The sequence below is a fragment of the Camelus ferus genome, unplaced genomic scaffold (genome assembly GCF_009834535.1).
Source record: "Camelus ferus isolate YT-003-E unplaced genomic scaffold, BCGSAC_Cfer_1.0 contig299, whole genome shotgun sequence".
NCBI lineage: Eukaryota > Metazoa > Chordata > Mammalia > Artiodactyla > Camelidae > Camelus > Camelus ferus.
In genome coordinates this window covers 844,044-869,847 of record NW_022588424.1, presented here as the reverse complement: position 1 = coordinate 869,847, position 25,804 = coordinate 844,044, and the positions used below count along the sequence as shown (strand labels likewise).

General features: G+C 42.5%; 1 protein-coding gene across 1 annotated transcript in view; it reads left to right on the top strand.

Moving 5' to 3' along the window:
* LOC106729120 (spermatogenesis-associated protein 31D4-like) overlaps window positions 1–25,804 on the top strand; it is a 154,161-nt gene that overhangs the window by 80,557 nt on the left and 47,800 nt on the right. Inside the window, 1 exon segment of the mRNA XM_032476223.1 lies at window positions 1,113–1,205. Coding sequence (XP_032332114.1) covers window positions 1,113–1,205 — 93 coding nt within the window.

The window sequence follows — 25,804 nt, the reverse complement described above, 5'->3', positions numbered from 1 at the left end:
TGAGTGTCAGGAACTGAAGCCAGAGTGGAAATGAAGCGGTGCCCACATCTTGAAAGGCTTGGCTTCTCATCAGGCTGAGGAGGATGCCAGTGGGTGCAAACGGACCTTACCACCACATTTCGGCTCCCTCAGCCCCCTCCAGCTGCAGTGTGAAGGGCAGACATACTGGAAGGAGCCACACTGGGACATGTCGGAGGAGACACTGGCTCGAATTCCAGTTCTCTCCGGCCACCCTCCAAGGCTTGCAGGGCAGATACAGGGTGGCAGGGATTCCCCAGCATCAGGAAGGTCCCAAGAACAAGGATGTGCGGGTGTTGGGGGACGGGGTGGGGAAGATGGAGGCACTGTAGCCAAGAGTCTGCCATGGGAGCAGCCCTTCTGCCGTATCAGCATCCGTCAAGGACTGCCAGGCTCATGCGAGTGAAGCAGCCCCCAAATAATGGATGAAGTAGGCTCTACTTTCTCCTTTTCACCCCAAAGGCCCCTCAAGTGTTCCTGACATAACCACACATCTTACTCCTGTATTTTGTAAATGAGAGAACAGACTCCCTTTCATCCTCCTGCCAGGTAGGAGCGCCCAGCAGCAACTTGCGTTGACAGTCAGAGAATGAGATAATTACTCCTCTACATTTTTAGAATCCTGCTCAAACTCACACATGTCGGTGCAGAAAGAGATGCTGTGTTTCCTGTAGTTCCCGTGTGGCGCAGAGGCCTGAAACAGAGGCGTCTCCTTGGTTCCGTAGGAGCTGCTGGGGCACCCACGTCTTCTCTCCAGTCCTTTTGTTTTCTCTTGTAAAATGGGGATAATATATAAATGACTAGGACAGTGGTGAGGATTCAGTGAGAAAATATATATACTTGAGCCCTTTGTGGGCCTTAAAGCTTTATGCAAATGTTAGTTTTTAGGATTAAAAAAAAGTTTCAAGGTGTTTCTCATTTGTCATTTTGGTAACTTGGTAGGAAAAGTAAACACTTTTTCTTCTAATTCCAGCTCTGTCCCCGTGTGTCAGGGCCTTGAGCAAAGCATTCACAAACCCTGCTTTGTCAAGTGGGAAGGGGTCTCTCTGCCTCTCCCTCACCCCTCTCCCTCTCTCTCTCCGTCTCTCCTTCAGTTCCTCTTCTCGCAGATGTAGAGATTCATTGGATAGGGTCCATGCTGTCTGCCAGGAAGATGGAAAGTGTGAGGTATCATCTGGATGGGCTTGGTAAGTACTAGATTCTCCTTCCTCTGCTTTTGACAAACAGAGTGACAGCCCATGGCTGTGTTTAAACAAGTTAATATGTATGTTCCCTGACATAAGGAAGCGCTCTAATCATGAAATACAGCTTGCATGTCATTTGGTTTTGAGATTTATTGAGTACTACTAATCTTGACATATTTTGGTTGGCACCACATTCTCGGTGTAGTGGGTTAGCGTGGAATAGTTTGCAGACTTTGTGAAACAAAATCTTCATGTAATGGTTTCGTTTGGCTACATTTTGAAAACACAAAAACATAATGCACTTCTATTTTATAGGGTTTTTTTTCAACCTGTGGATTTGGTTTGATTTTGGTTTCCTTTTTCCTCAGTGCCCTTTCTTTCTTTCTCTTTCTTTCTTTCTTTCTTCTTTCTTTCTTCTTCTTCTTCTTCTTTCTTCTTCTCTTCTTTCTTTTCTTTCTCTCTTTCTTTCTTTCTCTCTTTCTCTCTTTCTCTCTTTCTCTCTCTCTCTCTTTCTCTCTTTCTCTCTCTCTCTCTTTCTCTCTCTCTCTCTCTCTCTGCCTCTCTATCTTTCTCTGTCTTTTCCTCTCTTTTCGTGTTCCAACTGCTGCAACCTACAAAGAAAGCTCCAAAGAAAGGCGAGCTTGTGAACTGACCGAACTGTGAGCAGAAGAATCCGCTTTGTACTACCCAGTGTCAAGAATGTGTTTATACCCTGGCCTGAGGCTCTGAACTTTTTGCGTGTGAGTTCAGGGATTCAGAATATCTGAAGGCCACTAGGCAGTGGAGTGACAGGTCTGAAGCTCCCCCATAGAAGCACCTGTACTAAATGTGCTGTAAGACTTCAGTCACCACCAGCCCTCAAAATCACTGAACTCTGTGACATCATGCCCAGGCGGGAAGAGTCACCAGGCCTCTGGCAGGCATCCTCCTCCCTGCCTTCCCTCTGCCCTGCCCCCCTAGTTCCTAACCCCAGGACAGTATTTAGAAAGCAGAGCTGGGCTCAGGCAGCCCTCTCAATTACTTTGGCCAGAGCCTTCCTGACTACATTTTGCTATCTCTTTGTGATGTAAACAGGGGCGCTCACAGTTGGCAGGGGATGTTCTTTCTGTTTTAATTATGTGAGGCATAATTATAGTCCCAGGGTCTGGAAGCAGCACAGAGTTCTTTGGAGAACTTCACAGAGATTCTTCTGTTATGACATAGTTTATCTGGGGGAAAAAAAAGTAGAGCAAAAGTCATTTCTAAAGAGGAAATAATAACACTATTCATGCTAGCGTTCCATTCCATATTGAGTAGATCACAAAATCAGAGGAGACTTTTTTTTTGGCAGAGGGGATAGGGGGTGGGGAGAGGGTGGACTCAGAATGTTGAACTCATATAACGGTGGGAAAATCTGGATAAATACTGATGAGTGGATGCGGATGGAGAAGGATATAAAAATCAATGTTTTTACTTAGGAAAGCAATAATGAAGCATCCAGCTGTATCTGAGTGACTTTGTTAGTACCCTGGGCCCTGGGGATATGGAAAAAGATGTCACCATAGTAATAGTAATCTGGCCTGAACCTGACTCATAAAATTCCTTCTGCCCCCAGATGTTCAGTTAGAGGGCACTTCGTTACTCTGCTGATGTAGCGAGAAATCGCCCAACTGCCAAGGTAATGGAGAGAACAGCGACAGAAGTGGAGAGCTAGGGCTGTTTCTCTGTTATGAAACGTGTTTTTATAGGTAATTCTGATGTACGGTAGGTATTAAATAGAGCAACTGAAAGATGTTTTATTTTAGATTAGTGCTAGAGTGATATTTCCCCCATGGCACTAATAATTCGGCGGCTTTTGCAAGCCCATCTCGCCTCCGAGTTCCTCTCAAGCTCTGTCTATTCCAGCGTTAAGGGTGAGCCCTTGAATCAAAATTCCTGCCTTACAAAAGGCGAGAACCACCTTTACTGCCTGTGCTTGTGATATTTAGAAAAGAGGGATATGATACTACTTTTTTTTTGGCAGGGGAGAGGGGTGAGATGTTAATCTGTTCTGCTGCTACAATTTACAGATAGGGATATATATATATATATATATATAGGGGCAGCCGCAGGGGGAAAAAAACAGCATTTCAAGAATTTCAGGAATGGCGTTTTGTAATTGAGGTTATCATTTGAGACACTTTTCTGCGTGTATACTGGTTTGAAGTCCAGGGGACATACTGTTTCAGCCTGACATCTCAACTGTCTGCACCGCGCAGGACGCACAATCCTTGTCTAATTGTGTGCTTCTTGCATACTTCAAGGGCTGTCTACAGGAACAATAATAAGAGGCCTGTTGTTGAAACCACATCGCTTCCATCAGAGTGGGGAAAAAAAGTAATAATAATGTCACTGTGAGTTTAGAGCATTGTTAGGTTTGAGCCGGCCTGATTTACTTCATTCATGTTAACATTTAAGGAGATGAGGAACATATTGCATGAGAAGATAGAAGTTATTTTACATCTGTCCCTTCCCCCACTGCAATATTGGGGCACCCGCCTCTCCCCCACCTCCTTTTAGCTGGAATGTGGGTCCCCACTGCCACTCCCCCACCCCAACCCCTACCCCACTCTACTGGTTGGGTTTTTTTGTTTTTTGGTTTTTTTCAATTTGTTAAGATGCTAAAATCTGCTTCGTGTGATTTATGAAGGAACTTGAAGCGATTAGTTTCACAGTGCATGAAAATTCCTCAGGTTCAGGGGGGATGGCCAATCTGTTACACTGTTTGCCGTGGACTGGATGGGAGCATGAGCAGCTCGGAGCCATAAGGAGATTGTGTTGAGTTATTAAACACTTGTGGTAAAGCTGCTTATTGTTAATTCCCCGATGTCCTGCTGAAGCGATAGGATAAAATCAGATCGGATTAGATCAAAGAGCCTGGGAGCCAGCCTTTGGAGCAGATTCATTTAATCAATAAAGAGACCTCCTGAGCGAGGGGGAGAGAGAGCAGGGGCGGTCCTGGTCGCCCAGGAGATTAAGGTGGGGGTGGGGGCAGTGGTGGGAAAGAAACAACAATTTATATGTATTTATTTCCCTCTTTCCAAGGTGTAATGCTCCTCTCAAACGTTTTAGCCACACTCACCAAAGGGTATGAACATTTCTTTAAGATTTCATTACTCTAATACTGTGTTACTCCTATAATGCCCTGTAAACCTGGAGGTTATTTAAAAAGAAAAAAGAAAAAAACAAAACAAGAACAACTTCTGTTCCGTAAAAGGTATTTGCACAAAAGCAATTTAGGCTTAAATGATTCCCCAAGAAACATTAATCCCTTATGAGTTAATCTGCAAAATTTCCTATTGTCCCTTTGTGAGAAGAAATAATAGAGAAACACCAAGAGGCCAAAGTCTGTCCCCACCCCTCTCTTTGTATTTTCCCCATGCCCACCTCCCAACCCTACCAGTAATTATACAGCATTGTGCATTAGGAGGTATGATGCTGCGTCCTTCATCCACTATTAACACTCAAACCGATGCATATTCATTCATCTCCTAGCCTTACCAAACCCTGCTAAAATGAGGACTTGCCAAGAAGGAAGTGACACCCATTAGAAAGTTAACCACAGAAAACGAGAGAAAAAATGAAGGATGGAGCAAATTAAGGATGCAAGTCCCTCAATGGTTATTGGCCTTAATGGTGTTATAAAAATGATGTCGGCTTTTACCAGGAATAATTTATATTCTGAATTAAATAAGGATATGTATCTATAAATCCATTCTATAAAACTTAATTTTCCATCTAGATATGCTGATTACTTCGGGCCGGCATACCTTTACCGGTTGTTAATTACCGCGGGATGGTTTAACACTATTTTCCAAATCAGCATGCATGCATAAAATGACTGCAATACAATTTGACACATTATTAGTGATGATTATTGTCATAGATAAATTAGATTGAACAGAAAATAACCTTCATCCTTACCATGTTTTAGCTCTCAGAATTAATGTGATTTGGTGAACACATATAAATAAAAATCTGATGAGTCCCTGCTGACTGCAGGGCCTGCTGGTGCTGAAGTGTATCAATTTCATGCAGATGATGAATTCCTTAAGCATTCAGTGATAATCATGCTTGATTTGACAAGACTTTCTCATGCTATTTTAGGGCCTTAATTTTCTGTGAAGTTCTGTCAAGTGCTCATCAAGCACCCACTTATCTCCCTATCTTAACCTAGCAGCCAATCACAAGGTTGCCTAACAGGACAGCTACAGAGTGCAGCCCATTAATATTCGAGCCACGTGACTGTCCAAGGAGAGAAACCAATCAATGGCTGATTAACATTCAGGTCACATGACTCCCGAGGAGAGTAAATGAGTTACACAGTAAGACATCAAACAAATTTTCATCTTGAAAGAGTGATTGCTTTTTCTGCTGCTGTGATGTTTGTCAAATTCGCTCTAGCCTTGTCCAATTAAGCTCCATGAGCTGAATTAATAATGAAGAGATGTAAGCACAGTGCCAGCCATGAGAGCTGTGAGTGGTGCCACGGAATAAGAACTGCTAAAAAAAAAAAAAAAATTCTTAGACTGATTGAAAAATCACATCTGGATAACTGGAATAATTGCTTTTGCAATCCTGATGCTGTTTTGTACTCTCCAGTGCCAAGTATGAACTGGAGTATGCTGGGATAGGGTACTTGTTTTGTGTTATACTTCAAAGATGAATGTGGTTTTGAGTTTAGAATGATTTTCAAGGCATTACGCAAATACATGTTAATTGGATTGTTTCTGACCCTGGTAATGAATTTCATTTGCACACTCAATTATGTTTTGGGGGCCTTCTAGAGATAGGATCTCTCAAGATTTTTAAACTCTCTGTAGAAGGGAAGGAAATTATTCTGTATTCTCATGTCCTGGGTGGAAGAAAGGACTAAACCAAGTATTTTAGAGAGAATTTGTGTGTGCTGTTTATTAACATTCACAGGTCAGTAAATTAAATTCACTGAATTATTTCAAAATGCACAGGTGAACCTAATGAGAATTTCAGAAAAAGGCAGATGCTCTCTTCCTGTTGATAGCCAATGACAGCTTTCTTGTAATTTCAGGGAAAGTTCTATTCAATCACAAAGTCAATTGCATTTCAGCACAGATGCGCTACTAAATTCAGGTGACATGTTTAGAATAGAGACCCTCTGACTAATAAAGCTTTCATTCCTTCCCTGAAGGGAGTGAGACTTGACTAATGGTTTATTGGAATTATCAAAGAGTGTCAAATCCCACTTAATAAGTTCCAGCATGAAATTAGCCAAATTCCCAAAGGCCTTTCTAAAACAATATAGTCAAATAAAAGGTGTTGGGCATGCTGGAAAGAGTGTTAAAACCAGTTACCTGGAAGTGACAAGAAATAAATCTAACTGTAGGCAGGAGGCAATGTTTATGTGTACAGTTAATAACCTTCTTAATGGGACTTCTTGGCTTGGTGATTCCCGGATGGGGAGGAGAGTGAGATGTGGAACACAGGATAGGCGAAGGGCCATAAGTCAATTCCCAGCACTGTTAGTCAAGGATGGAAATTGCAAAGAGAGAAGCAGTGAATTTAAAAGCCCCAGCAAGCAGAGTGGAGGGAGAGATGAGCTGTTCTAGGGGAGGAGGTGGATAGGGAATGATTGAGAGTCCAAGTTGGACCATCCTAATGGAATGAAAACGTACTTAGCCCTAAGGACACGGAGCTCCACCAATTCCCAGAGAGTGATTCCTTTCTGACTGTTCCTAACTAACTGACTTAGAAAATAATGTTATCCTTAATACCTTTGCAGGGTGAGTGGGGCCGGAAAGGGGACATGTTATAGAAATGTTTTGTTTTGACTTTTTTTTAAAGCAAAAGAAGAGATCCCAACCCCAAGGCTCAAACTGAATTTCAGATACCTGTGAAAACACAGCTCTGAGTTTGTATGAAAAGATCTGCGGTGCCCAAGGTAATAGAAGTTTAACGGATATTCTTTTCTGAAATATTTTACCCATGACTTGCTCTGCAGCAAACTGGCAGGCTGGAGCTCTGCTTACATTCAGCCCACAAGCGATGGAGCCGCTTCCTACAAGCACCCCACTTCCTGACACTTGAGAGCCCTGGAGTGGAAGGCGGCTCAGTGGCTGTAGAAGGCCCTGAATAAAAGCGTATTCCACTTTCTGCATAACTTTACATAATTAATAGTTTTCCATGCAAACTATTGTTTGCCTTAATTGTTGTTTCAACAGCTGTTTTCATTAAATTGTAAAGCCCGCTGTGTCTAATCCTTCGAGCCCACTATTGATAACAAGAACTGCTCTGAAGCTTGCTCTGGGGGAAGAGCTTGTTCCCTGCCAAGCTGGAAAACCGTCCTGAACTTACTTGAAAAATAAGGCCTACAGTGGGACTGGTTGTGTAGCTAATCCATTAGGCTTTTCAAAAGAGCCGTGCTCTGTACCCTTACGGCTAAATTGACCCAACAACCAATCAATGCCTTTATTTGCTTCGTGGCTGCCCCTGAAGGGTCTTAGAGCTGGTCCAACTCGTCATCAAAGCCTCCATCAGTACCGGGCCCTGATGACATAAATGGCCAAACTTTCAACGCGGCTGGCTGTGGTCCAGTCACACCATTTTGAAGATACAAAGAGGCTGTGTTGCGCTGTGGCATTCATTTTCTTGTTTACTTCCTCCAGAAACAAGAGCATCATCAGCACGCTCAGTGCATCGGATCAGACCGGGGAGTTGTTGACAGAAGCTTGGCGGGGCTCGCCAGCGCTCCACACGGAATGCTGGCTTCCTTCTCATACACCCCCTACCGTTTGTGTCTCTGCCAATTGTAGCACATCAGAGCGGCCATTGAGATAATGACCGTGAAGTCTCATGATACACTTTGATGAAGTGTAACATTTTTTAAAGGATTTTTGTCTGTGCCAAGATGATCGAGGCAGCTGACTAAAAATCGCCCCATCAAAATCAAGGCTGATTGATGAACAGCAGGCGGAGGCATGAGCCTCCCCAGAGAAGATGGGGGAATTTTGCAACCAAAGTGTCTTTCTTTCCGTGTCTACACGCAGCACAGATTCCTTTTTTAAAAAGTCATCTTTGTTTCAGATGAATTTATGTCAGTGGCTGATGCTTCAGCCGCCAACATTTTTAAATTCTTTTTTCTTCTGTCAACCTCCGAAAGATACAAGGAGTGATTCCTTTCTGACAGTTCTTACTAACGACTTAGAAAATGATGTTGTTAATAACCCAGTGTTGGTTGGGAAAAGCACATTGGGCATTGCAGGGCAATGCAGAAGTTTTCAGAGTCTGACCCTGCTGTAATGTTCAGGTAAGCTTGGATTTCTCTAGTTTAGCTGGAATTGAGGGTATCATACACAAAAATGGTTCTGAGCCAATGAAAACCAACATCAAGCCTGTGTTAAAAAAACAAAATTCAATGGAGTAAATTTTAAAGATCTTACTGGCTTTATTCAACGATTCCTGAATGGGGCGGCATCTAATCTGGCAGATAGGAAGGAGCTCCAAGGGGCTGTACAACATGAAGGACTTTCGTAGGCAGACGGGAACGGAAACAAAGAAGTTACAGGAGCAAAAGGCAGATTGGTGGTGGCTGGGCTACTTTCCTGTAGGGGATGGCGGAGTCTGTCAGGCAGATGACCTCACTAGGGCTGATGAGTCAATTCCTGATTGACTGGTTTAAGATTCCATCTCTGAGAGAGCCCCAGACTGTAATTAAATCTTGGTTTGGTGATGCAGGGGTTAGCATAAGCCACTCCATTTTGGGCTGTCATCTTGTTTTTAACAGTAGTAACATCATATGCAAAGACTGTGAGCTTCTTTGGGAGAAAAATCATGTATTTAATATACTGCCCAGTCTGTCATGACTACCATTTATTGGATACTTGCTGTCACCCAGGAGTAGTATCAGGTGACTAAGATATACACAGATAGTGAGAATTTTCTCTTGGTGTCCATGATCTTTGTTTTACCATCCCCACTTAAGGTGAGGCAACCGAAGTCCAAACGAGGGACATGAGTCCTGGGGATGTTGAATAACTTGGCCAAGCCCAGAGACCATGTGCTTACTCACAAGGTGTGTTCTCTATGCCCCTGTGGTTCACTGCTTCTATTGTATACCTGATAGAGCTCATTAAACGGCACTCAGTGGGAGAAGAGGAAGCAGTTTGTGGTTGAATTGGTAAAGGCAACGAATAAAAGGGAGTTATGGTTTGCCATTTTCACGTCTCAGCTCTTCAGGAGGGCATTAGGTACATGGTGTCCTCTCATACCAGTTAACCAGCGCGTGCTCAGAAGCCAGGCTTGAGTGTGAGGGAAGCTGCGGGGATGTCTGGCTGACCTCTGTCTGTCTGAAGTTTACCTTATCATTCAAGGTTACAGCACAGGGCGGGTCCTACCCTTTGGAGGAAGTGTGGTTGGTGAGCTCTAGGACTTCTCAGAATGTCACCATTCAAGAGACACCTGTGCTTAAGCAAGTGCAGAAACCACAAGTGCAAAGGGGGTTGCAGTTCAGTTACTTTTCAAATCTTTGTTTCTGCTTCTGGAGCAAGAATATTATGTCAGAGTAGGGTGAAGGGCGGTAAACTGGGGCAAGAGTGAGAGTAAAGGAAGTCAGGGGTAGGGGAATAATGATAAAGAATGCTTGTGTTTGAATGTGCAAATGAGATTCCCTTGGGCTTCTTTTAAATGTCTTCATACTGTTTCTGTAAGTACAATCAAATAAAAGGTGACAAAAGCTCAGACAACCGAACAAAGGCACTGAGCTCATTTTGTGCACACATTGCAAGGAATAAACTACAGGGTTTCATTAACCCTCTTTCCAAAGAAAACGTAGTTCAGGAGTCGAGATAGACTCATCCCAGCTTGCACGCGATTTTACTAATTATTTAGACTTTAAAAAGAAACAGAACCCCAAATCCGGGTTTTGCAGAGAAGTTCTGGCAGCTAAATTTGGCCTCGTGAAAGAAAAAGGACCACAGAGGCTAAGAGAGGGCAGAAGTATGGGGAAGGCAGGTAGGAGTTACATACATCCATTTGCACATGGAATAATGGACCGAGAGGTGTTCAGAGAGTTCTTTCAGCCTTCCTTCCGTACCAGAGGATGGGCATATGCATTTTATAGAGGGCGAGTATTCCACTGGGAGAGTGGATCACAAACTCATTAGCTTATTTCATGTAGAAAGCACTCAGACTCCAAAGGAAGAGGGCTCTGGTCTGGTTTCTTTCAGGAACCCTTGAGTGAAGGAACCACAAAAATCCACCTGATTTTAAAGAAAACTCTTACTATCTGTTTGAGCCCATCCCTTAACCTCAATTTCCTCATTTGTAAAATGATGGCTTTATATTCTCTGAATCCTTTCCAGCACTAAAAGTGGATAGTTTGGGGATTCATTAAGTACAGGCTAATGCCTTTCATTTCCACTGATTCTAAGAGGATCTTGAAACTAATTGAATCAGTCCAAATTGACAAATAAAAAGATCTATTTGTTACTTTACAAAAAGACTCCTTCCCAGCCTTTACTCAAGCCAGAGTTTCTCAAAGCGTGGTCCCTGGACCAAGGGCACCAGCGTCGCCCGAAATGCAAATGATCAAGCCCCTCCCCCACCACGTGCTGAATTAGAAACGCTGGAAGTGGGGCTCAGCTGTTTGCATTTTAACAAGCCCTCCAGGTGATTTGGGTGCTTGCTCAGTTCCCAGACCACTTGCTCTAGCTGTCCTGGCTGCCTAAATTGCTTTTTTTGAGGTCAGTTTGAAACCTAGCTCCAGTTTTGCTTTCGTCAAGAAACCTTTCCAGCATCTCCCAAATGGAATTAAGTTCTCTTCCTACTGTCTTGGAATGTTTCCCTTCTACCGTTGTCAAGCTTCTTTGCATCTGCCGTTAACTGTACATTTGCATTTGTGTGTGTTTGGCCACGATGTGGAGCCTGGCAGGGTGTGGGAGGCAGCCTCTAAAATGGCCCACAGTGATCCCCATTTGTTTCCTTCCTTTTGGGTGTGGGTTGGTCTAATAAAACGTCTATGGCAGAAGTGATGGGATGTCAATTCCAAGATAAGGTTATAAAAAGACTGACACTCATCTTGGTTGTGTGCTCTTGCTAGTCCTGCCTCCCTCCTCCTTTCTCTCTCTCACTGTCTCCTTCTCTCCCTCCTCTCCTCCTCCTCTCTCTCCTCCCTCGTCACCCCTTTTACCCAGCCCAGCCACCATGTAAACAAGCCCTGGCTCTCCCAGACTGCCCTGCCAGGGAGGCCCTGGAGAATGAGAGGCCACGTGGAGATGTGTGGAGCCAGCCCTGTGGAAAGGCACGTGTAAGCCTGTAAGTGGATCCTCTCCGTGAGCTGAACCTCGAAGTGACTGAAGCTCCTGCAGGCGTCTTGATTTGAAGTCTTCCGAGGGACTTTGAGCTAGGACCACCCAGTTCAGCCTCTTCTGGATTCCTGAGCCACAGAAACTAGGAGGTAATAAGTTGCTGAGTTTTGCAGTAATTTGTTGTGCAGCAAAGGATAACTAAAACATAGGACTGGCATATTTTTGTATTCTCCAAAGCGTATAATAGGATCCTTTGGTCATAAGAGGAGTTTATTACATGACTGTTGGAATCAGAGGAATGTTGCCTTGAGAAATTTTCAAGAGTAGTTGATTTCTAGGTTTGTAAGGGTTGTATTCACTGTAGGTCCCAGGGAAACTATGTCGGAATAAGTTATTGGAAAAAACCAAAAAGGGTGGAGGTTAGGGGAACCTTGAATGAAAAGAAGGGAAAAACGTGGTAAATTTGAGGAAAACACAATTAAGCTTCCAGACAATTTGAGTTTTCCTGTGGTTGTTGTTCTCTACCTTGATAAAGTGAGTCTTTTAAAAAATAACCATTTGAAAAGAATTGAGGTCCAGCTACCCAAATAAATATGTACAGTATGATAAAGCCCAGAAGTGCCAAAGTGTCAGCCAGAGGCCACTATTTGAGGACCAAGTGCAACGTTGAAGAGTTTGAGTTTGCATTTGGCCGAGACAAGGACCCAAAGGACTCTGCCTCACATCTATTCTTTCCCCCAGTACATACCTTCTTCTCAACATCCTGACATTTATATTTTTTCTGTTTTTTATTGAGGTATAATTGATTTACAATATCATATGAGTTTCAGGTATACAACATAGTGATTCACAACTTTTCAAGGTTATATTCCATTTATAGTTACTATAAAATATTGGCTGTATTCCCTGTGCCGTACAATATATGCTTGTGGCTTGTGTCTTTTGTACATGGTGGTTTGTACCTCTTAGTCCCCTACCCCTGGCTTGCCATTCCCCACTCTCCCTCTCCTCACTGGTAACCACTAGTGTGTTGTCTATATCCTGACATTTATATTTTCTTTTCCATTATAGTTTATTACAAGCTATTGAATATAGTTCCCTATGCTACACAGTAGGACCTTGTTATTTATCTATTTTATATATGGTAGTTTGTATCTGCTAATCCCAAATTCTATCCCTCCCCCTCCCCTTCTTGTTTGGTAACCGTAAGTTTGGTTTCTATGTCTGTGAGTCTGTTTTTGTTTTGTAAATAAGTTCATTTGTATCATATTTTAGATTCCACATATAAGTGATGTCATATATATTTGTCTCCCTCCGTCTGATCTATTTCACTTAGTATGATAATCTCTAGGTCCATCCATGTTGCTGCAAATGGCATTATTTCATTCTTTTTTATGGCTGAGTAGTATTCCATTGTATCTATATCAACATTGCCTTGAATGATCTTCTGAAAGAAAGAGCAACAAATCTTGCTGGGATTTGGGTGTAGCTGGAGTTCTTTCTTCCTTCTTTTATGCAAAGTACATCTCTCAGTGTCACTCCGGTTTTTTTCTCCTTTCTTGTCTGAAGGAGGGCTGAGAGTGCCTGAGGGGAAGGAGAGGTGGTTGAAGAGTAGCCCACCTGCTCACACAACCAGAAGCTTGTCCACAGAGCAATGCTCTGCTGTTCACTCCACCCTTCAGGATTAGGACCTGAAATGCTCCCTGGGTGTTCTTTAATGCTACTCCTAGCCCCTTCCACCACACACACACACACACACACACACACACACACACACACACACACACGAGTGTAATGCTCTCCTCTGAAAGGTCTAATTTCAGAGAGAATGCAGCCACCTGGACCCAGCAGTGGAACATCCTTCTCCTGGTCCTTCAGGGCATGATGGAGACTGACCTTCTGGGAGATGGCTGATGGGGTGAGGAATGAAGACTTTCATTTCAAATGAGCTTGTTTGCACTTCCCTGGAGAAAAACCTTGGCTTGGATGACACCCAATGTAATACATTTATTTGGTGTAAGTGCTAGAATTTTTCTTTTCGTTTTCTCATTTCCTGAACATGGGGCTTGCTTTTTGAGAATTTTTTTTTCTTTCCACTGTTGTCATGTTTGGCTCCATTTTGAAGAGTACAAAACTAAGAGAAAGGCTCAGTTAAGTTTTATATATTAGGTTGGCTATTGCTTGCGTTACGCAACTAGGAAAAAGCCAACTAAAACTATAGTTTTGTGACTCAAGGCCCAGCACTTTAGAAGAAGTGTCAGACAAAATTGTTCCTCTTATGATCTGAGGGGTGGCCCAAGCAGACTGTTTTGAGTTTGGAGGGATCCTAAAGTTGTTGCTTTACAGAAACTGTGACCTTGCAGGAGAGATCCTTTGGGCTGTGCAACCTGCAGTTTCTTCCTTGTCCCTTTCTCCGCATGCCTACTTCACCCTTCCCAAGAGCTGTCTTCTCTGAGGGGCACTGGGCAGAAATGGCTGTCTCCTCTCACCTCTCCCGGGCTCTCCCCACTGAGAGAGGAAACATGGGATGATGAGCGCCCGGCATCCATTGGTCCACATCGCTCAGGTGCGTGAGCTCCTTGATGAGGTTGCTGCTCCATGTGGCTAGTTCCTTGCGAGACCTCAGTGGATCGGAGTGATGCCACATCTCAATGGATGTGAGTTAAGTTAAATGACTGTTGCTCTGCAAATCTCACTCTCCCCTTGAGGATTTACCTAAGTCTTCATTTTTGAGGAAAGATGTAAAAACCGTATTTATTGGTCTCTGGTCCAAGTAGTTATCACTAAAATATACTTGTCAGATATAAAAAATAATAGTTTGACCCCGCTTCCTCTCTTGCGTCTGGGTCTCAGTTGGCCGAGCAGGCAAAGCTTGGGTGACAGCCACCACCTCCTTTGGCCGCTCCAGCTCTGAAGGCTCATTCTAGCTCGTCAGCCTGCTTATTCTAACCTAACTGCTTCCAATCTTGACTCCTTTGGTTTTGGAAATACTGAGCTGCGCTCTGCTGTCCCCTGTCCCAGATTTGTTCCTGCCAAGGAAGGTGTTGAGCATAGGGAGAGGCCACCCAGCCGTGGTTCGCGCTGATGGCATTGAAAGAGGGAGCGCTCCCAGCCCTGCCCCGACCCTCTGCTTATCCTTTTGTTGGCTTGGAAGACATTTGCCAGGGAAGAAAAGCCACGCATTCCTGGTATAATTTATAGGGCACTGTTAGGCAGATGGTATAAGTGGTTTATTTTTAAGGAGGTTATTACTGGTCACAAAACTTCAAGTCAGCTATTTGCGGGGAACCCTGATGAAGAAGGCCCCTGTTTGTAGCGTCCACCCTCCAGAGCATCTGACAGAGGGCTTACTGTGCTTTTGCACCCAACCACATTTAATCCTTTTATAAGACCCCTTTGTATGAGATGCCGTACCAGAGGAAATTAATGTAGGATATTGCAAACAGCTTTTAAGAATGTCTTTTCTATAGAAGAACTGTGTCGTTTTGAGAGCAAAGTGGGCTTTTTTCCCCCCCTGCATTGTTATGACTTGACATCTCCGATGTGGAATGTTTCCAGCCAGTTATGATAAGAAAAGGCTGGACTTTTCACTCTCCTGGAAACCACAGCAGAAGAAAGCTATTAGATTATCTATTCACTTAACTCTCCTCCTGTAAATATAAATGCATTTAATTTGGGGTCCCCCAAGTTTGGGGAAGAGAAGTGACAGCACTTAAAAATCAGGCAATGAAAAATTGAAGTTCAAGATGACAATGGCTAGTCACGTGGACAACAGAAGATAAACATGTGCCTTACAGAAAGGAAGATATTTTCTCACCCAGTAGTAAATTTCTGATTTTTAATTTCTGGGAATGAAAACAAATTTTTAAAATTAAAAACTGATATGAGATGCCAACGTTTTGGGTTTTTTGTTTTGTAAGTAGGGCATTGTGAAGAAAGTAACTACCATCTTAATTCATCATCCCATAAAATAAGGACAGTGTGATATAAAGAAGAAGTAAGACGTAATCCCATAAAGAACCATTCTTTATTTCATACAGCTGTCTCTGTGTAAGTGTCACAACGCTGGGCTTTTGGGGTTTTGTTTCTTCCTTTCACAACAGACAGTGGACTTGCCCTTGCTGCCTGGCACCAGTTCAAGACCTGGTGCTGGGAACTCTGCTCTGGGCACTGGCGTGCATTGGCTGTGAAGTCAGATGACCTGTGGTCAAGCCTATGCCTTGTTACGAGTGGGTGTGTGACCTTGGGCAAGTTATTTCCCCAAGTTTCCATTTCTGCCTGTACACAGTGTGGATAAGAGTGATACCTACTCTTCATCAGGCTGCTGGGAGAATTACACAAGGTAAGGGAAAGTGACTTGGTGCATACTGTGTGCAGCACTTGCAGCCGTTATCAAAGGGCTGCCATAGTCCTCTGGACCATTGTGAGGACAGAATACAGAGTTAAAGCAGAGATTTTAAAAGGCCTGACATTAGAGGAGCATGATTTGTTGTATGAACCTTATCTTGTGGCAAAGGAGCCAGTGTCCAACTGCAGAAATGTGAAATTGCCACATTCTCCTGTAGGTGAAATGCAGAGAATGGACTCAGTTCAGGTCTTTTTATGAAAGGTCTAGTTCTTTTTTTATTGTCCCACAAAGTTAAACCTAGTAAAAACAAGTTTTAAAATATTTTCTTCCTCATTGAGAATTTCTTCACTAAAGCACTATTAACTAGCTTTTAAAAATCTGTATTTATTAATGGAAATACATTGCTTAGTTATACCACTAATTACAATCTTATAGTAATTCCAAAGTCTAGGAGGCAGCTATTAACTGGAAATGCAACACAATTTAGAAAATAAACCACAACAAAGTTCTGGAAGAGTAAAAGTACTTTGCCACAAATGCTCTTGACCTTTTATCATTCCTTTAATGTCCGCTAACTTTCTTGAAGACTGGGTTTGTGTTGACTGTTACTTTAATATTATCCACAGTTTCCAGCAGTGGTTGAACTGGATTGAATTCTAATCTTCTCAGAATTGATCTAAATATCGGTTTCCTTTGAAGTCAGTTTTAACTGTGCTTTTGGAATGGCAGAGGAGGATCAGGCCGGTTCTCCCAATTTTCCTGACCAGAGCCGCTCTTGGCATATTTTAATGTGCAACACCTGCCTTTTTGATTTTTAAAGGCATCCCAATGAGCCAAGAGTTTGGTTTGAACAGAGAAAGATAAGTGCTATATGATGTCACTTATATGTGGAACCTAAAAAAGCCAAACTCGTAAGAACAGAGTAGAATGGTGTTACTGGGGCTGGGGATTAGGGAACCGGGCAGATGTTAAGAGTACAAATCTGCAACTAGTAGATAAGTAGGTTCTGGAGATCTGATGCACAGCAGAGTGACTATAGTCAACAATGCTGGATTATGAACTTCAAAATTGCTGAGACACTAGATCTTAATTTGTTCCCATTACAAAAAAGAAATGATAATTATGGGATGTGACAGAGGTGTTAGCTAATGCTAAGGTAATCATTATATTGCAATATATAAATGTATCAAATCAACATGTTGTACATCTTAAATGTATACAATATTATTTAACAATTGTATCTCCAAAAAATAAGAAAAAAATAAGAGTCTGGCTTGAAATCCATATGTGATATGAAAAAATGTGATTTTAACCTTTAAAGACAAAGGAATACCCTTTATCCTCCACTGTTCTAATTTCTTGGGGGGAAAAGATTAATTAATCGCAAGAGGGAGAAGTGTGCTGCCTGCAGTTATGTGGTATGTGTAAGAAAAGGCTAGGTCAAGTGCATAAATACAGCTTCTTTTATAAAACAAGACATGACTTGAGCAGATAAAAGCAACAGTGGGAATCAGACCAGGGAAAGAAATCAACCCAGATGTCACTACTTTTTATTATGAAAGTAACAATAGCATGAAATCACTTTTCAAAAAATTTAGAAACAACCTGCACTTATTCTCAGTTAGGACTCATTACTGGTCCCTAGTTGAACTTTAAAAAGATTTAAGCTGAAAGAAACCAAGTATTCAGAATGTACCAGCGAAATTCTCCTTAATTTAATGATCAGAGAAGAATAGGCTCAGAAGAAGGTTAGATGTAGATCAAATCCTTAAAAAAAAAGAAAGAAAGAAAGAAAAAACTTAAAAGGCGACACATTGTCACATCAGCTGGGACTAGGTATACCACTGATTTCTTTCAACAGAATTGGGTAAATATTTGACCTCCAATGTCATTATGGTTAATGTATATTCTAGACCTCAGAGGACACTGAGATGGAAGCTTTGCTTTCTGATTGGCTCCCTAATAGCCTTTGCTTGCTTGGGAAAGACTGATAATATACTGAGTCCTTAACTTGGTGCAGTTCAACTCTTAGCTGTTCAATAGATAAAACAATAATGATCTCATCTTTTGATGATTTAAGTTCATGTGATTTGTAAATCAGTACATAATAATAACCTCTGGGTTAACTATTAACTCTCAGAAAATACTCAGGGCTAATACCATTCCTTGAATTCTGAGAAGACTGAGATGTCGTTGGTGCACATACATGAATGCCCCATTAAATAAAAGTTGATGACAATTACACTAATGTTTCTAGGACTTGTGTCTCTCTTGAAGTTCCCTATAAGGATTCCACATACTCCCCTATGTGAAATTACTCATTTTGATAACTATGAGAAGAAGAGGCACAGATGGTATTTCCGAAAATGGCATCAAAGCATTTAAAATGCTCATTGGCAGCATTCCGCATATTTATATGTGAATGGAAAGTCATCTTTTGGCTACATTAATGCTGCAAAAATAAACACACTTTGGTCTCTGATGCAAAGTTTAAAGTTCTCACGGCAATGTCTGTTTCTTCACTTTGCTTACCAGGTACAATTAAATAGTCAACATTTATCTGTCAACTGCACGTATTAAACACCCACTGTGTGTTTAGCATCAGGTGCTACGGAGCCTTAGAGAGAAAGACATTCAAGGACTTTATAGTTTAATGGGGGAGAAGGAGAAACACAAATGTGTACATGTAAACAAGCAGAGCTGGAGATGTATAAACACATACACAATCCTGACCATCTGTGCAGAGACAGAGATGCAAACTGACTGGAAGGATGAAGGTGGGTGGGTGGGGGGAGCAGAGCAGAGCAGTGGGAAGGTGAGTCTTGTTTTGTCAAGGTTGCATTGGGGTTTGGACGGAATGTGTTTTCCATTTCTCCCAAACTTGAGGAGTAATGTACATACGTGAACAGAATTTTTCATTCCATTTTTGGTGCAGCTGGGAGGGGTCTATGGAATTTGAGGAGGAAGTAGATTGAAGTGAGAGGAATGCCCGGGGCCATGGTTTTCAAAGTGTGGGCCTGACCATCAGCATCGCCAAGGCACTTGTTAGAAATACAGATTCTCAGCCTCCCCACCACCCTTCCACCACCACCAGACTTCCCGACTCAGAAGCTCTGGGAGCGGCCCAGCCGTCTGTGTTTCCACAAGGCTGCCAGGCGTTCTCTGGCTCCCCCAAGTTGAGGACTGCTGCTCTATCAGGTGGTTTGGAGGCTGGAGCCAGAGTAGTATCCTTTAAAAATGGCAAGTCCAGAGGCCACTGTGTCCATAGGAAGAATCCAGAAGACAAAAGCAGCTGGTAAGGAGCAGCCGCAGGTGAAGGCCTCAAAGCTCACCAGCGAGAACTTCGCGAGGCTGTGTTTGAACCCCCTGAAATGTGTCAGAGCTGTGATTCTGAGCTAATGTCTTCAGAGAATTCTAACTTTTGCATTTCCTGACTTTTACGAGCATGCTGAGTGTTGTAATTCCGTGAGGCTCTTAAATGTAATTTCCTTTGCTTTTAAGGAAAAGTTGAGATGGTGGGGAGAGGGTTTATAAGGGTTGGGTGGTGGCTGGTAGTGAGATGGTAAAAACAGGGAAACTATTTTCTAAAGGAGTAAAGCTTCAGCAAAGTTATTCTGTAAAGACGTTGTATCCCTTTACTAAAACATGATCAAATAAATAAATAATAATAAAAGCTAGTATTTATATAGCTCTTACGATATGCTGGGCATACTGTAAAGTATTTACATATATTGATTCATTAATCCTCACAGCAAATTCTGAGGTAGTGCCTGCCATTGTTCCCATGTGTTAAAAGAGGCAGCTGTAGCACAGAGAGGTTAAGACACTTGCTCAGGGTTACACAGCTAGAGCTGAGACGAGAACTCCGGTGTTCGGGCTGTGTTTCTAACCAGCACACTGTGTTATGCTGAAAGAACTTAAACACTGCATGACAACTGTTTCTATTTTGAAAGAGTGACTCATTGTTCTAAATTGTTTGGCATTTGAGGATTAGGCTTCAGGGCCTGATGACTTTCTTATTTAATTTTCTGGTTGGCCAGCCGAGTATTTCCTGAGTCTACCCAGTTCTCACAGAAGGTAGCCGAAGCTGACTTCTGGGCAGAGTCAATCAGTTACAAAGGAGAAGATTAGGCTCAGAGCCAGAGCAAGGCTTGGAAAGACTCTGGAACCCCTCAGCCCAGAAAAGTGTGGCCCAGCCTAAGCAGGCCCTGAGGGCTAGAAGCTCCTACAAGGCCGGGTTCCCCTCTGAGTGCATGGCGAGTGGGCTCCCTGGGGTGAACAGGGGTAGCGGGAGGAGAAAGGAAAGAGTCCGTCAGTTTGTTGATAGCCTCTGGCCTTTTGTGGGTCATTCTCAGGACGAACATTTATGAGTGAAGAGCATGGGCCCTGGGGCTGGATGATGACCGGGGCTTGGTGGCTTCCCTTGCTAGATGTGGAAGCTTCCTGCGGTGCCTCAGTTTTCCTCACTTATAAAGCGCAGATAATATTAGTTCTCTCCTTTGTGTTGTTGAGAAGATTAAACAGATGATATACTTCAAGTTCTTTAACAGTGCCTGGCACCGAGCAGGCACCGACTAGGTGTCAGTTCTTTTCCTTGTTTACTGGTCTCCTGCTGCAGGCCCCGCACTGTTCTACGAGCTTTTGGAAACACTGATGGCCAAGTCCCGCTGTTTCTCACAACAACGCTGACTTAGGTACCTCCCATTTTGCAGGTGAGGAAACTGAGTCTCACTGGAGTCATTTGCCCAAGGTGATACAAGCAGGGGTTGACGCAGTGAGGCTCTACCTGAGGTGGGTCTGAGCCCATGGCTTGGTAGCACTGCCGTCCCCTCTCCCACGGGCAGCCATTGCCCTGACACACACCCTCACTGGATTGAAATCACTGGCTCTGGGCTCCCAGGGAAGCTGATACTGAATTACTGCTTTGTTCACACTTTTTTAAAAGCTGGATTCGAAGCTGCTTTTAATAATTTTACTCAGACTTTTACCACTGTGGAAATCCGCTTCGTTGTCTTACGGCTACATCAGCACAGAAGTGTTTGATGGGGCCTGTGATTTGCTTGTGATTTTCTGGCCAGGCGCATGATTTGTGGTTTGAGTCACATGTGAATGAGACTTTCTCTGGGGGAGCGAATGTAGACACAGCAGCCACAGCCCTGACACTCCTCTCACCTGCCCTTGCACTGTCACTAACACGTGGACATCATAAACTGGGAGCTCTCGCTCCTCTTTTTGGGGGGTAGGGGGATAGTTAGGTTTATTTATTTAAATGGAGGTACTGGGGGTTGAACCCAGGACTTTGTTCATACTAAGCACGTACTCTTCCACTGAGCTGTGCCTTCCCACCTGGGAGCTCTCTGTGCACCGTTTACATATGAAGGACTAGCTGGTCCAAGTCGGGAGAGAGGTCAGCTATGACTTCTGACCTCTTCCTAAGCCTGGGTTGCTGTCAAGGTCATTGCCAGGCATGGCACCCAACCTTTTGTTGCTGCAAGTTTAACTTGCTGTTCTCTGACTAGTTGCACAACAAGTTTGGATTTCTTTAGAGGATTAATTTCTCCCCTTGGGGATTTACTGTGTCTGTGTCAGACAGGAATATTAGAGACCCCAAAATAGGTACCCTAGGTGTGTTGTGAGAGAATGAAATTCAAGGGGCATATTAATGGGCGTTTAACTTATATCTGTGCATGTTTTACTGCTATTTACACAGTAAATCTCTTGACTTTACAATATTTACTTTAAAGCATACTGTATGCCAAGAAAATACAGAAGCAAGAAGCAAAACTCACAGTACCAATGACTACATAAGCCGAGAAATAGAGACTAGAGTTGACATTTGGATACCAAGTTGAAACATATAAAATTGCCAACATACAATATTTTTGGCCTATAAGAACAGAATGTTCCTGGGGAACAAAGGAGTTAAAATCAGGTGAGAAAAGAAAAGATTCAGAAATATCAAAATAAAAGCCCCCTCCCACCCTCCATATATTATTAAGACAGATGATAAACTATCTGAGGAATTTTAGCTGGAAAATTTAGCAATGTCTTTATTGGAGAGGGGTGGGAAATCTCTTTACTTTGGGAAAGATAAATTTGATAAGACAAAATATCAGAGGAAAAATATTATTGGGGCACTGACTTAACCTATCCGAGTCTCAGTTTTCTCATCTGTAGAACTGGATGATTTAGTGTGAAGAGTCTGAGACTTAATGGACACTTGAAATAAGCATGGGATTTAGAAAGCAACTCTCCATGAGTCAGGATGCTCTGAAACTGATAGACAAAATTTTTTGGAGATGTATAGAAAAGGCAGATCACTTTGGTATTAGTATCTTTATTTATGTTTCCAAGGCCTGTTTAAGCTTAACATTAATCAGAAGCATTCCTAAGTTGCTATGTTCCAGGGGATTTTAGACATACACAGATCTTATGCCCATCATCAAAAAAAAAAGGGGGGGGGGAATCCATTTGTAGCTTTGATCACAAACAGGAGGTGGTTCTTGTTACCATCAACCTTGAAAAACATCCCCCAGCACAGTGTGGCAAAAGGCATAGAACACACACCCTCACCCCTCCTCAGAGGACACCTAGAAGGTACAGGGCGCCATGGGCAAGAGGGAGCATTTTTCTGGGCAGTTAATGAGCCAATCAGAGAAGAGCATTTTACAGATGCTTTGGAGAGAACCAGTCTCCTTGGCAATATCTTGGCAATAATGTCCATATTTTTTTTAGCAAATCCATCAATAAGGACTAAAGTCAGTTATTCAAATAGGAATAAGATCCCCCTTCAAGGATATGGCATGATGTTAACAGGTACCATTTCCAAAATATCAAGAATATGTCAGGCACTCTTCCAAGTGTTTTAAATCCATGAATTCTCTTGATCCTGATAACTCTGTGAGTTCAGTGCTGCTTATGCAGATGATAAAACTGAGGTACAGCTGGTATGTAAAGGTTAGCAGTCCACACAGAAATGGATTAGGATAGGAGAAGGTGGATAACCCGGCGAGAAGAGAAACTTAACAAGGACCGGAAGCATTCTTTTAGTTGGGAACAGTGGGAGGGACTGGATGGTTCTATCCTAGTCTATGATTCATTTACTAGAACCATGATACTGTATGTCATTTGATTTTGTTCACACTCACACACACACATACGTGTAGTTCTTAGCTACTCTGTTGTCTTCATAAATCCTAAAATAATGAGCCTTTCTTATATTCTAGCGGGAGGCAGATAACTGGACAGGTGGGGCCACACCTGATGTTGCGGTATCAGTGCCAGGTTTGGTGTCCTTCCAACCTTGGTTAAAATTCCAGCTCCACTGCTTATCAGCTGTGTGACCCAAGTACATCGCCTGATGTCACCCCTATGTAAAATGGAATTAGCAACACCTACTTCACAGAGCTGCTGGGAGGCTTAAATGAGATCATATGTATAAAGTAGTTAGCACAGTACTAGCACACAGCCAACACGCAGGAAACAGTGACAACAGTAGCCATTTCTAGAGCCATCTAACAAAGTAAGCCACCTCCTCTCACATTGCTCACTTTCCCAGGTTTAACTGTCTGTGACTCCATATAAACTTGCTTCTCTAGGTACCTCAGTGGACCCAACAGATAGAAATATATTTGAAGTCATGAACTTGTTCATTATCTTGCTAATTTTATGGGCCAATCAAACAGGATCTGTATTGATCCTGGGAATAAAGTGATCAAGGCAGTGCTGCTCAGCTCAGAGTTTTGTTGGGGCAGCTCTTCCCATAAGATGCCTCCACCAGATTTCCCTTTGCTTTTTCCACTCCTGTGCACGAAGTCAGAGCTATGTGTATTTTCGTTCCTGGTGTTCTCATATGTTGATTTTTTTTTCACCTACTAAAATGTAGTAAGCTTAAGAAAAGTTCAATTAAAATGAAACATAAATATTTTCTTTCTTACTGTGTCATTAAAAACTCTCCCCCTAACTCCTGAAGTTACTTGGCTTCCACCCAAAGGAAACATTTTCCCCTCTTGTCCCCCAGTGTTTAAAAGCATAGAGGAAACAGATCTGCTTAGTCTGTCTCGACAGGATCCTTGCATGAGGAGAGGAGCAAAGGTTTCAAAGGACTGGAAAATAGAGCACAAAGTAGAAAAGTAAGCCGAGAGCAAAAAGATGGAAATGAAAACTTAAAGAGGGGGAGAAGAGAATGATTTCATAGAATAAGCCTAGAATGGAGAATTTCTAGAAGAGAACATCTTACCTTGGGTTTCTGCATCGAAGGTATAAAGCTCACCATTAGGTGATGACCTTCTCCAAAAGAGAGTCCAATACAGCAGAATTCCTGATTTTTTTATGGTGGATTCCAACATTGTTCAATATGGCTAGTACTTGAGGTTTACGTTATGAGGTGATAGAGCATCTTCACCAGTAACACTAATATTTATTGAGCATTTACTGTGTGCTCTGAAGCTAACAAGGATTACTTTCTTTAATCCTTAAAAAAAAAAATCTTATGAGCCAGATATAATTATAATCCCAATTTTAAAGACGGGAGGTTTAGGGAGATTACAATTAGTAGAGGGTGGGTCCTGGATTTAAATCCCAGCAGCTGGACTCCAGCACGCGTGCCCTGTATCATGTTTGGGTGTCCACTCCATCTGGTCGGACACCTTTTCAGAGTTCTTCCTGCTGTAGCTTCTCTCCCCCCTCCTCCTTCTCCTCCTCTTAATCTTCTGCCTTCCCCTGTTTACATGGATTCCACAGATAGAGTCAGGTTCTATTTTGTCAGTGGTGAATCATCCAATTCTATTTCTTATCACAGAGTTAAGTTCTTCCCGGTCACCTTTCCAATAGTCACTAATCCAGCGGAATGAGTATTAATCTCCAGAAAAAAATCAAACAGAGGGAACTGCTCCATCTAGAGTTCCATTTTGCAAGTAAGTTGTTTGTGATTTCCATGCAGTGCCCTTCCTCCCTTCCCCAGAAGCCTTCTCCTTGTCTAAACATGAAGCTTCTATTCCAGGTTATGCCTCAAATAAACTGATCTATGGTGGTGCTCACAGCGAGCGGCTTCCTGCCGATGTTGGGGGGGCAGCACATTCCTTTTCATCTTCACTTTTCTAAACAAATGTATCTCTGTTTCCATCATTCTTTCCATATGCTGAACTAACTTTTTTTTCTTTCCTTTCCTTCCTTCCTTCCTTTTGTCATTTAGCATGTCGATTTCTATCCTGCTCACTCTAAAGCAATAAAGTCAAAATTGAGGTGAGGATGGGCTATTGCTTTACAATGTGCTTGTTTAAATCAGCCCATCCTTACATTCATGTAGAACAATTGCATCCTGAAAAGTGACACAGAGGCAGCTGAAATCCAGATGAGTGTCTCTGATCTTCATCTCTTGAGGAGTTTGACATCTTTGTAAAGAGGACGCAGAGTTGGTTTTTTTTTTTTTTTAACTTTCAAAGTCTAATTCCAAATAAGAAATCCCTTACCCTTAAAAGCAGTAGTTGCTAAAACCCTTAAAAGGGGTCAGACAAAAATGTTCCCAGAGCAGATTGGCTTCTTGTGGTTATGTACCATCATAATAGCTCTTCAGTTAGGAGATTTAGCACATTTGGTAGCTGTGTGATTTTGAGTAGTTAATTTCTATGTGGCTCAATTTCCTCATCTATAAAATGAGACTAATAAAAATAATGACCTCATAGGGTTGTCATGAGGAAGAAATTATAAATATATCTTAAAACTTTAACATTGGAAGTTTCATATGTGTTACCTATTATCATCATTCATTTAAAATGCTAGACCTCCTCTTTCTTATTTTAGTAACATCAGTTTGCCACTCATACATTCTTCCTTTCTTCCTTCCTTTCTTCGAAACAAATGTATTTGTTTAGTACTTTGTGTGTGCCTGACACTATGCTAGGCTCAGGAAGACAACGAGAAGCAAAAAGAGATAAGTGTCCTTGCCTGTACGGACC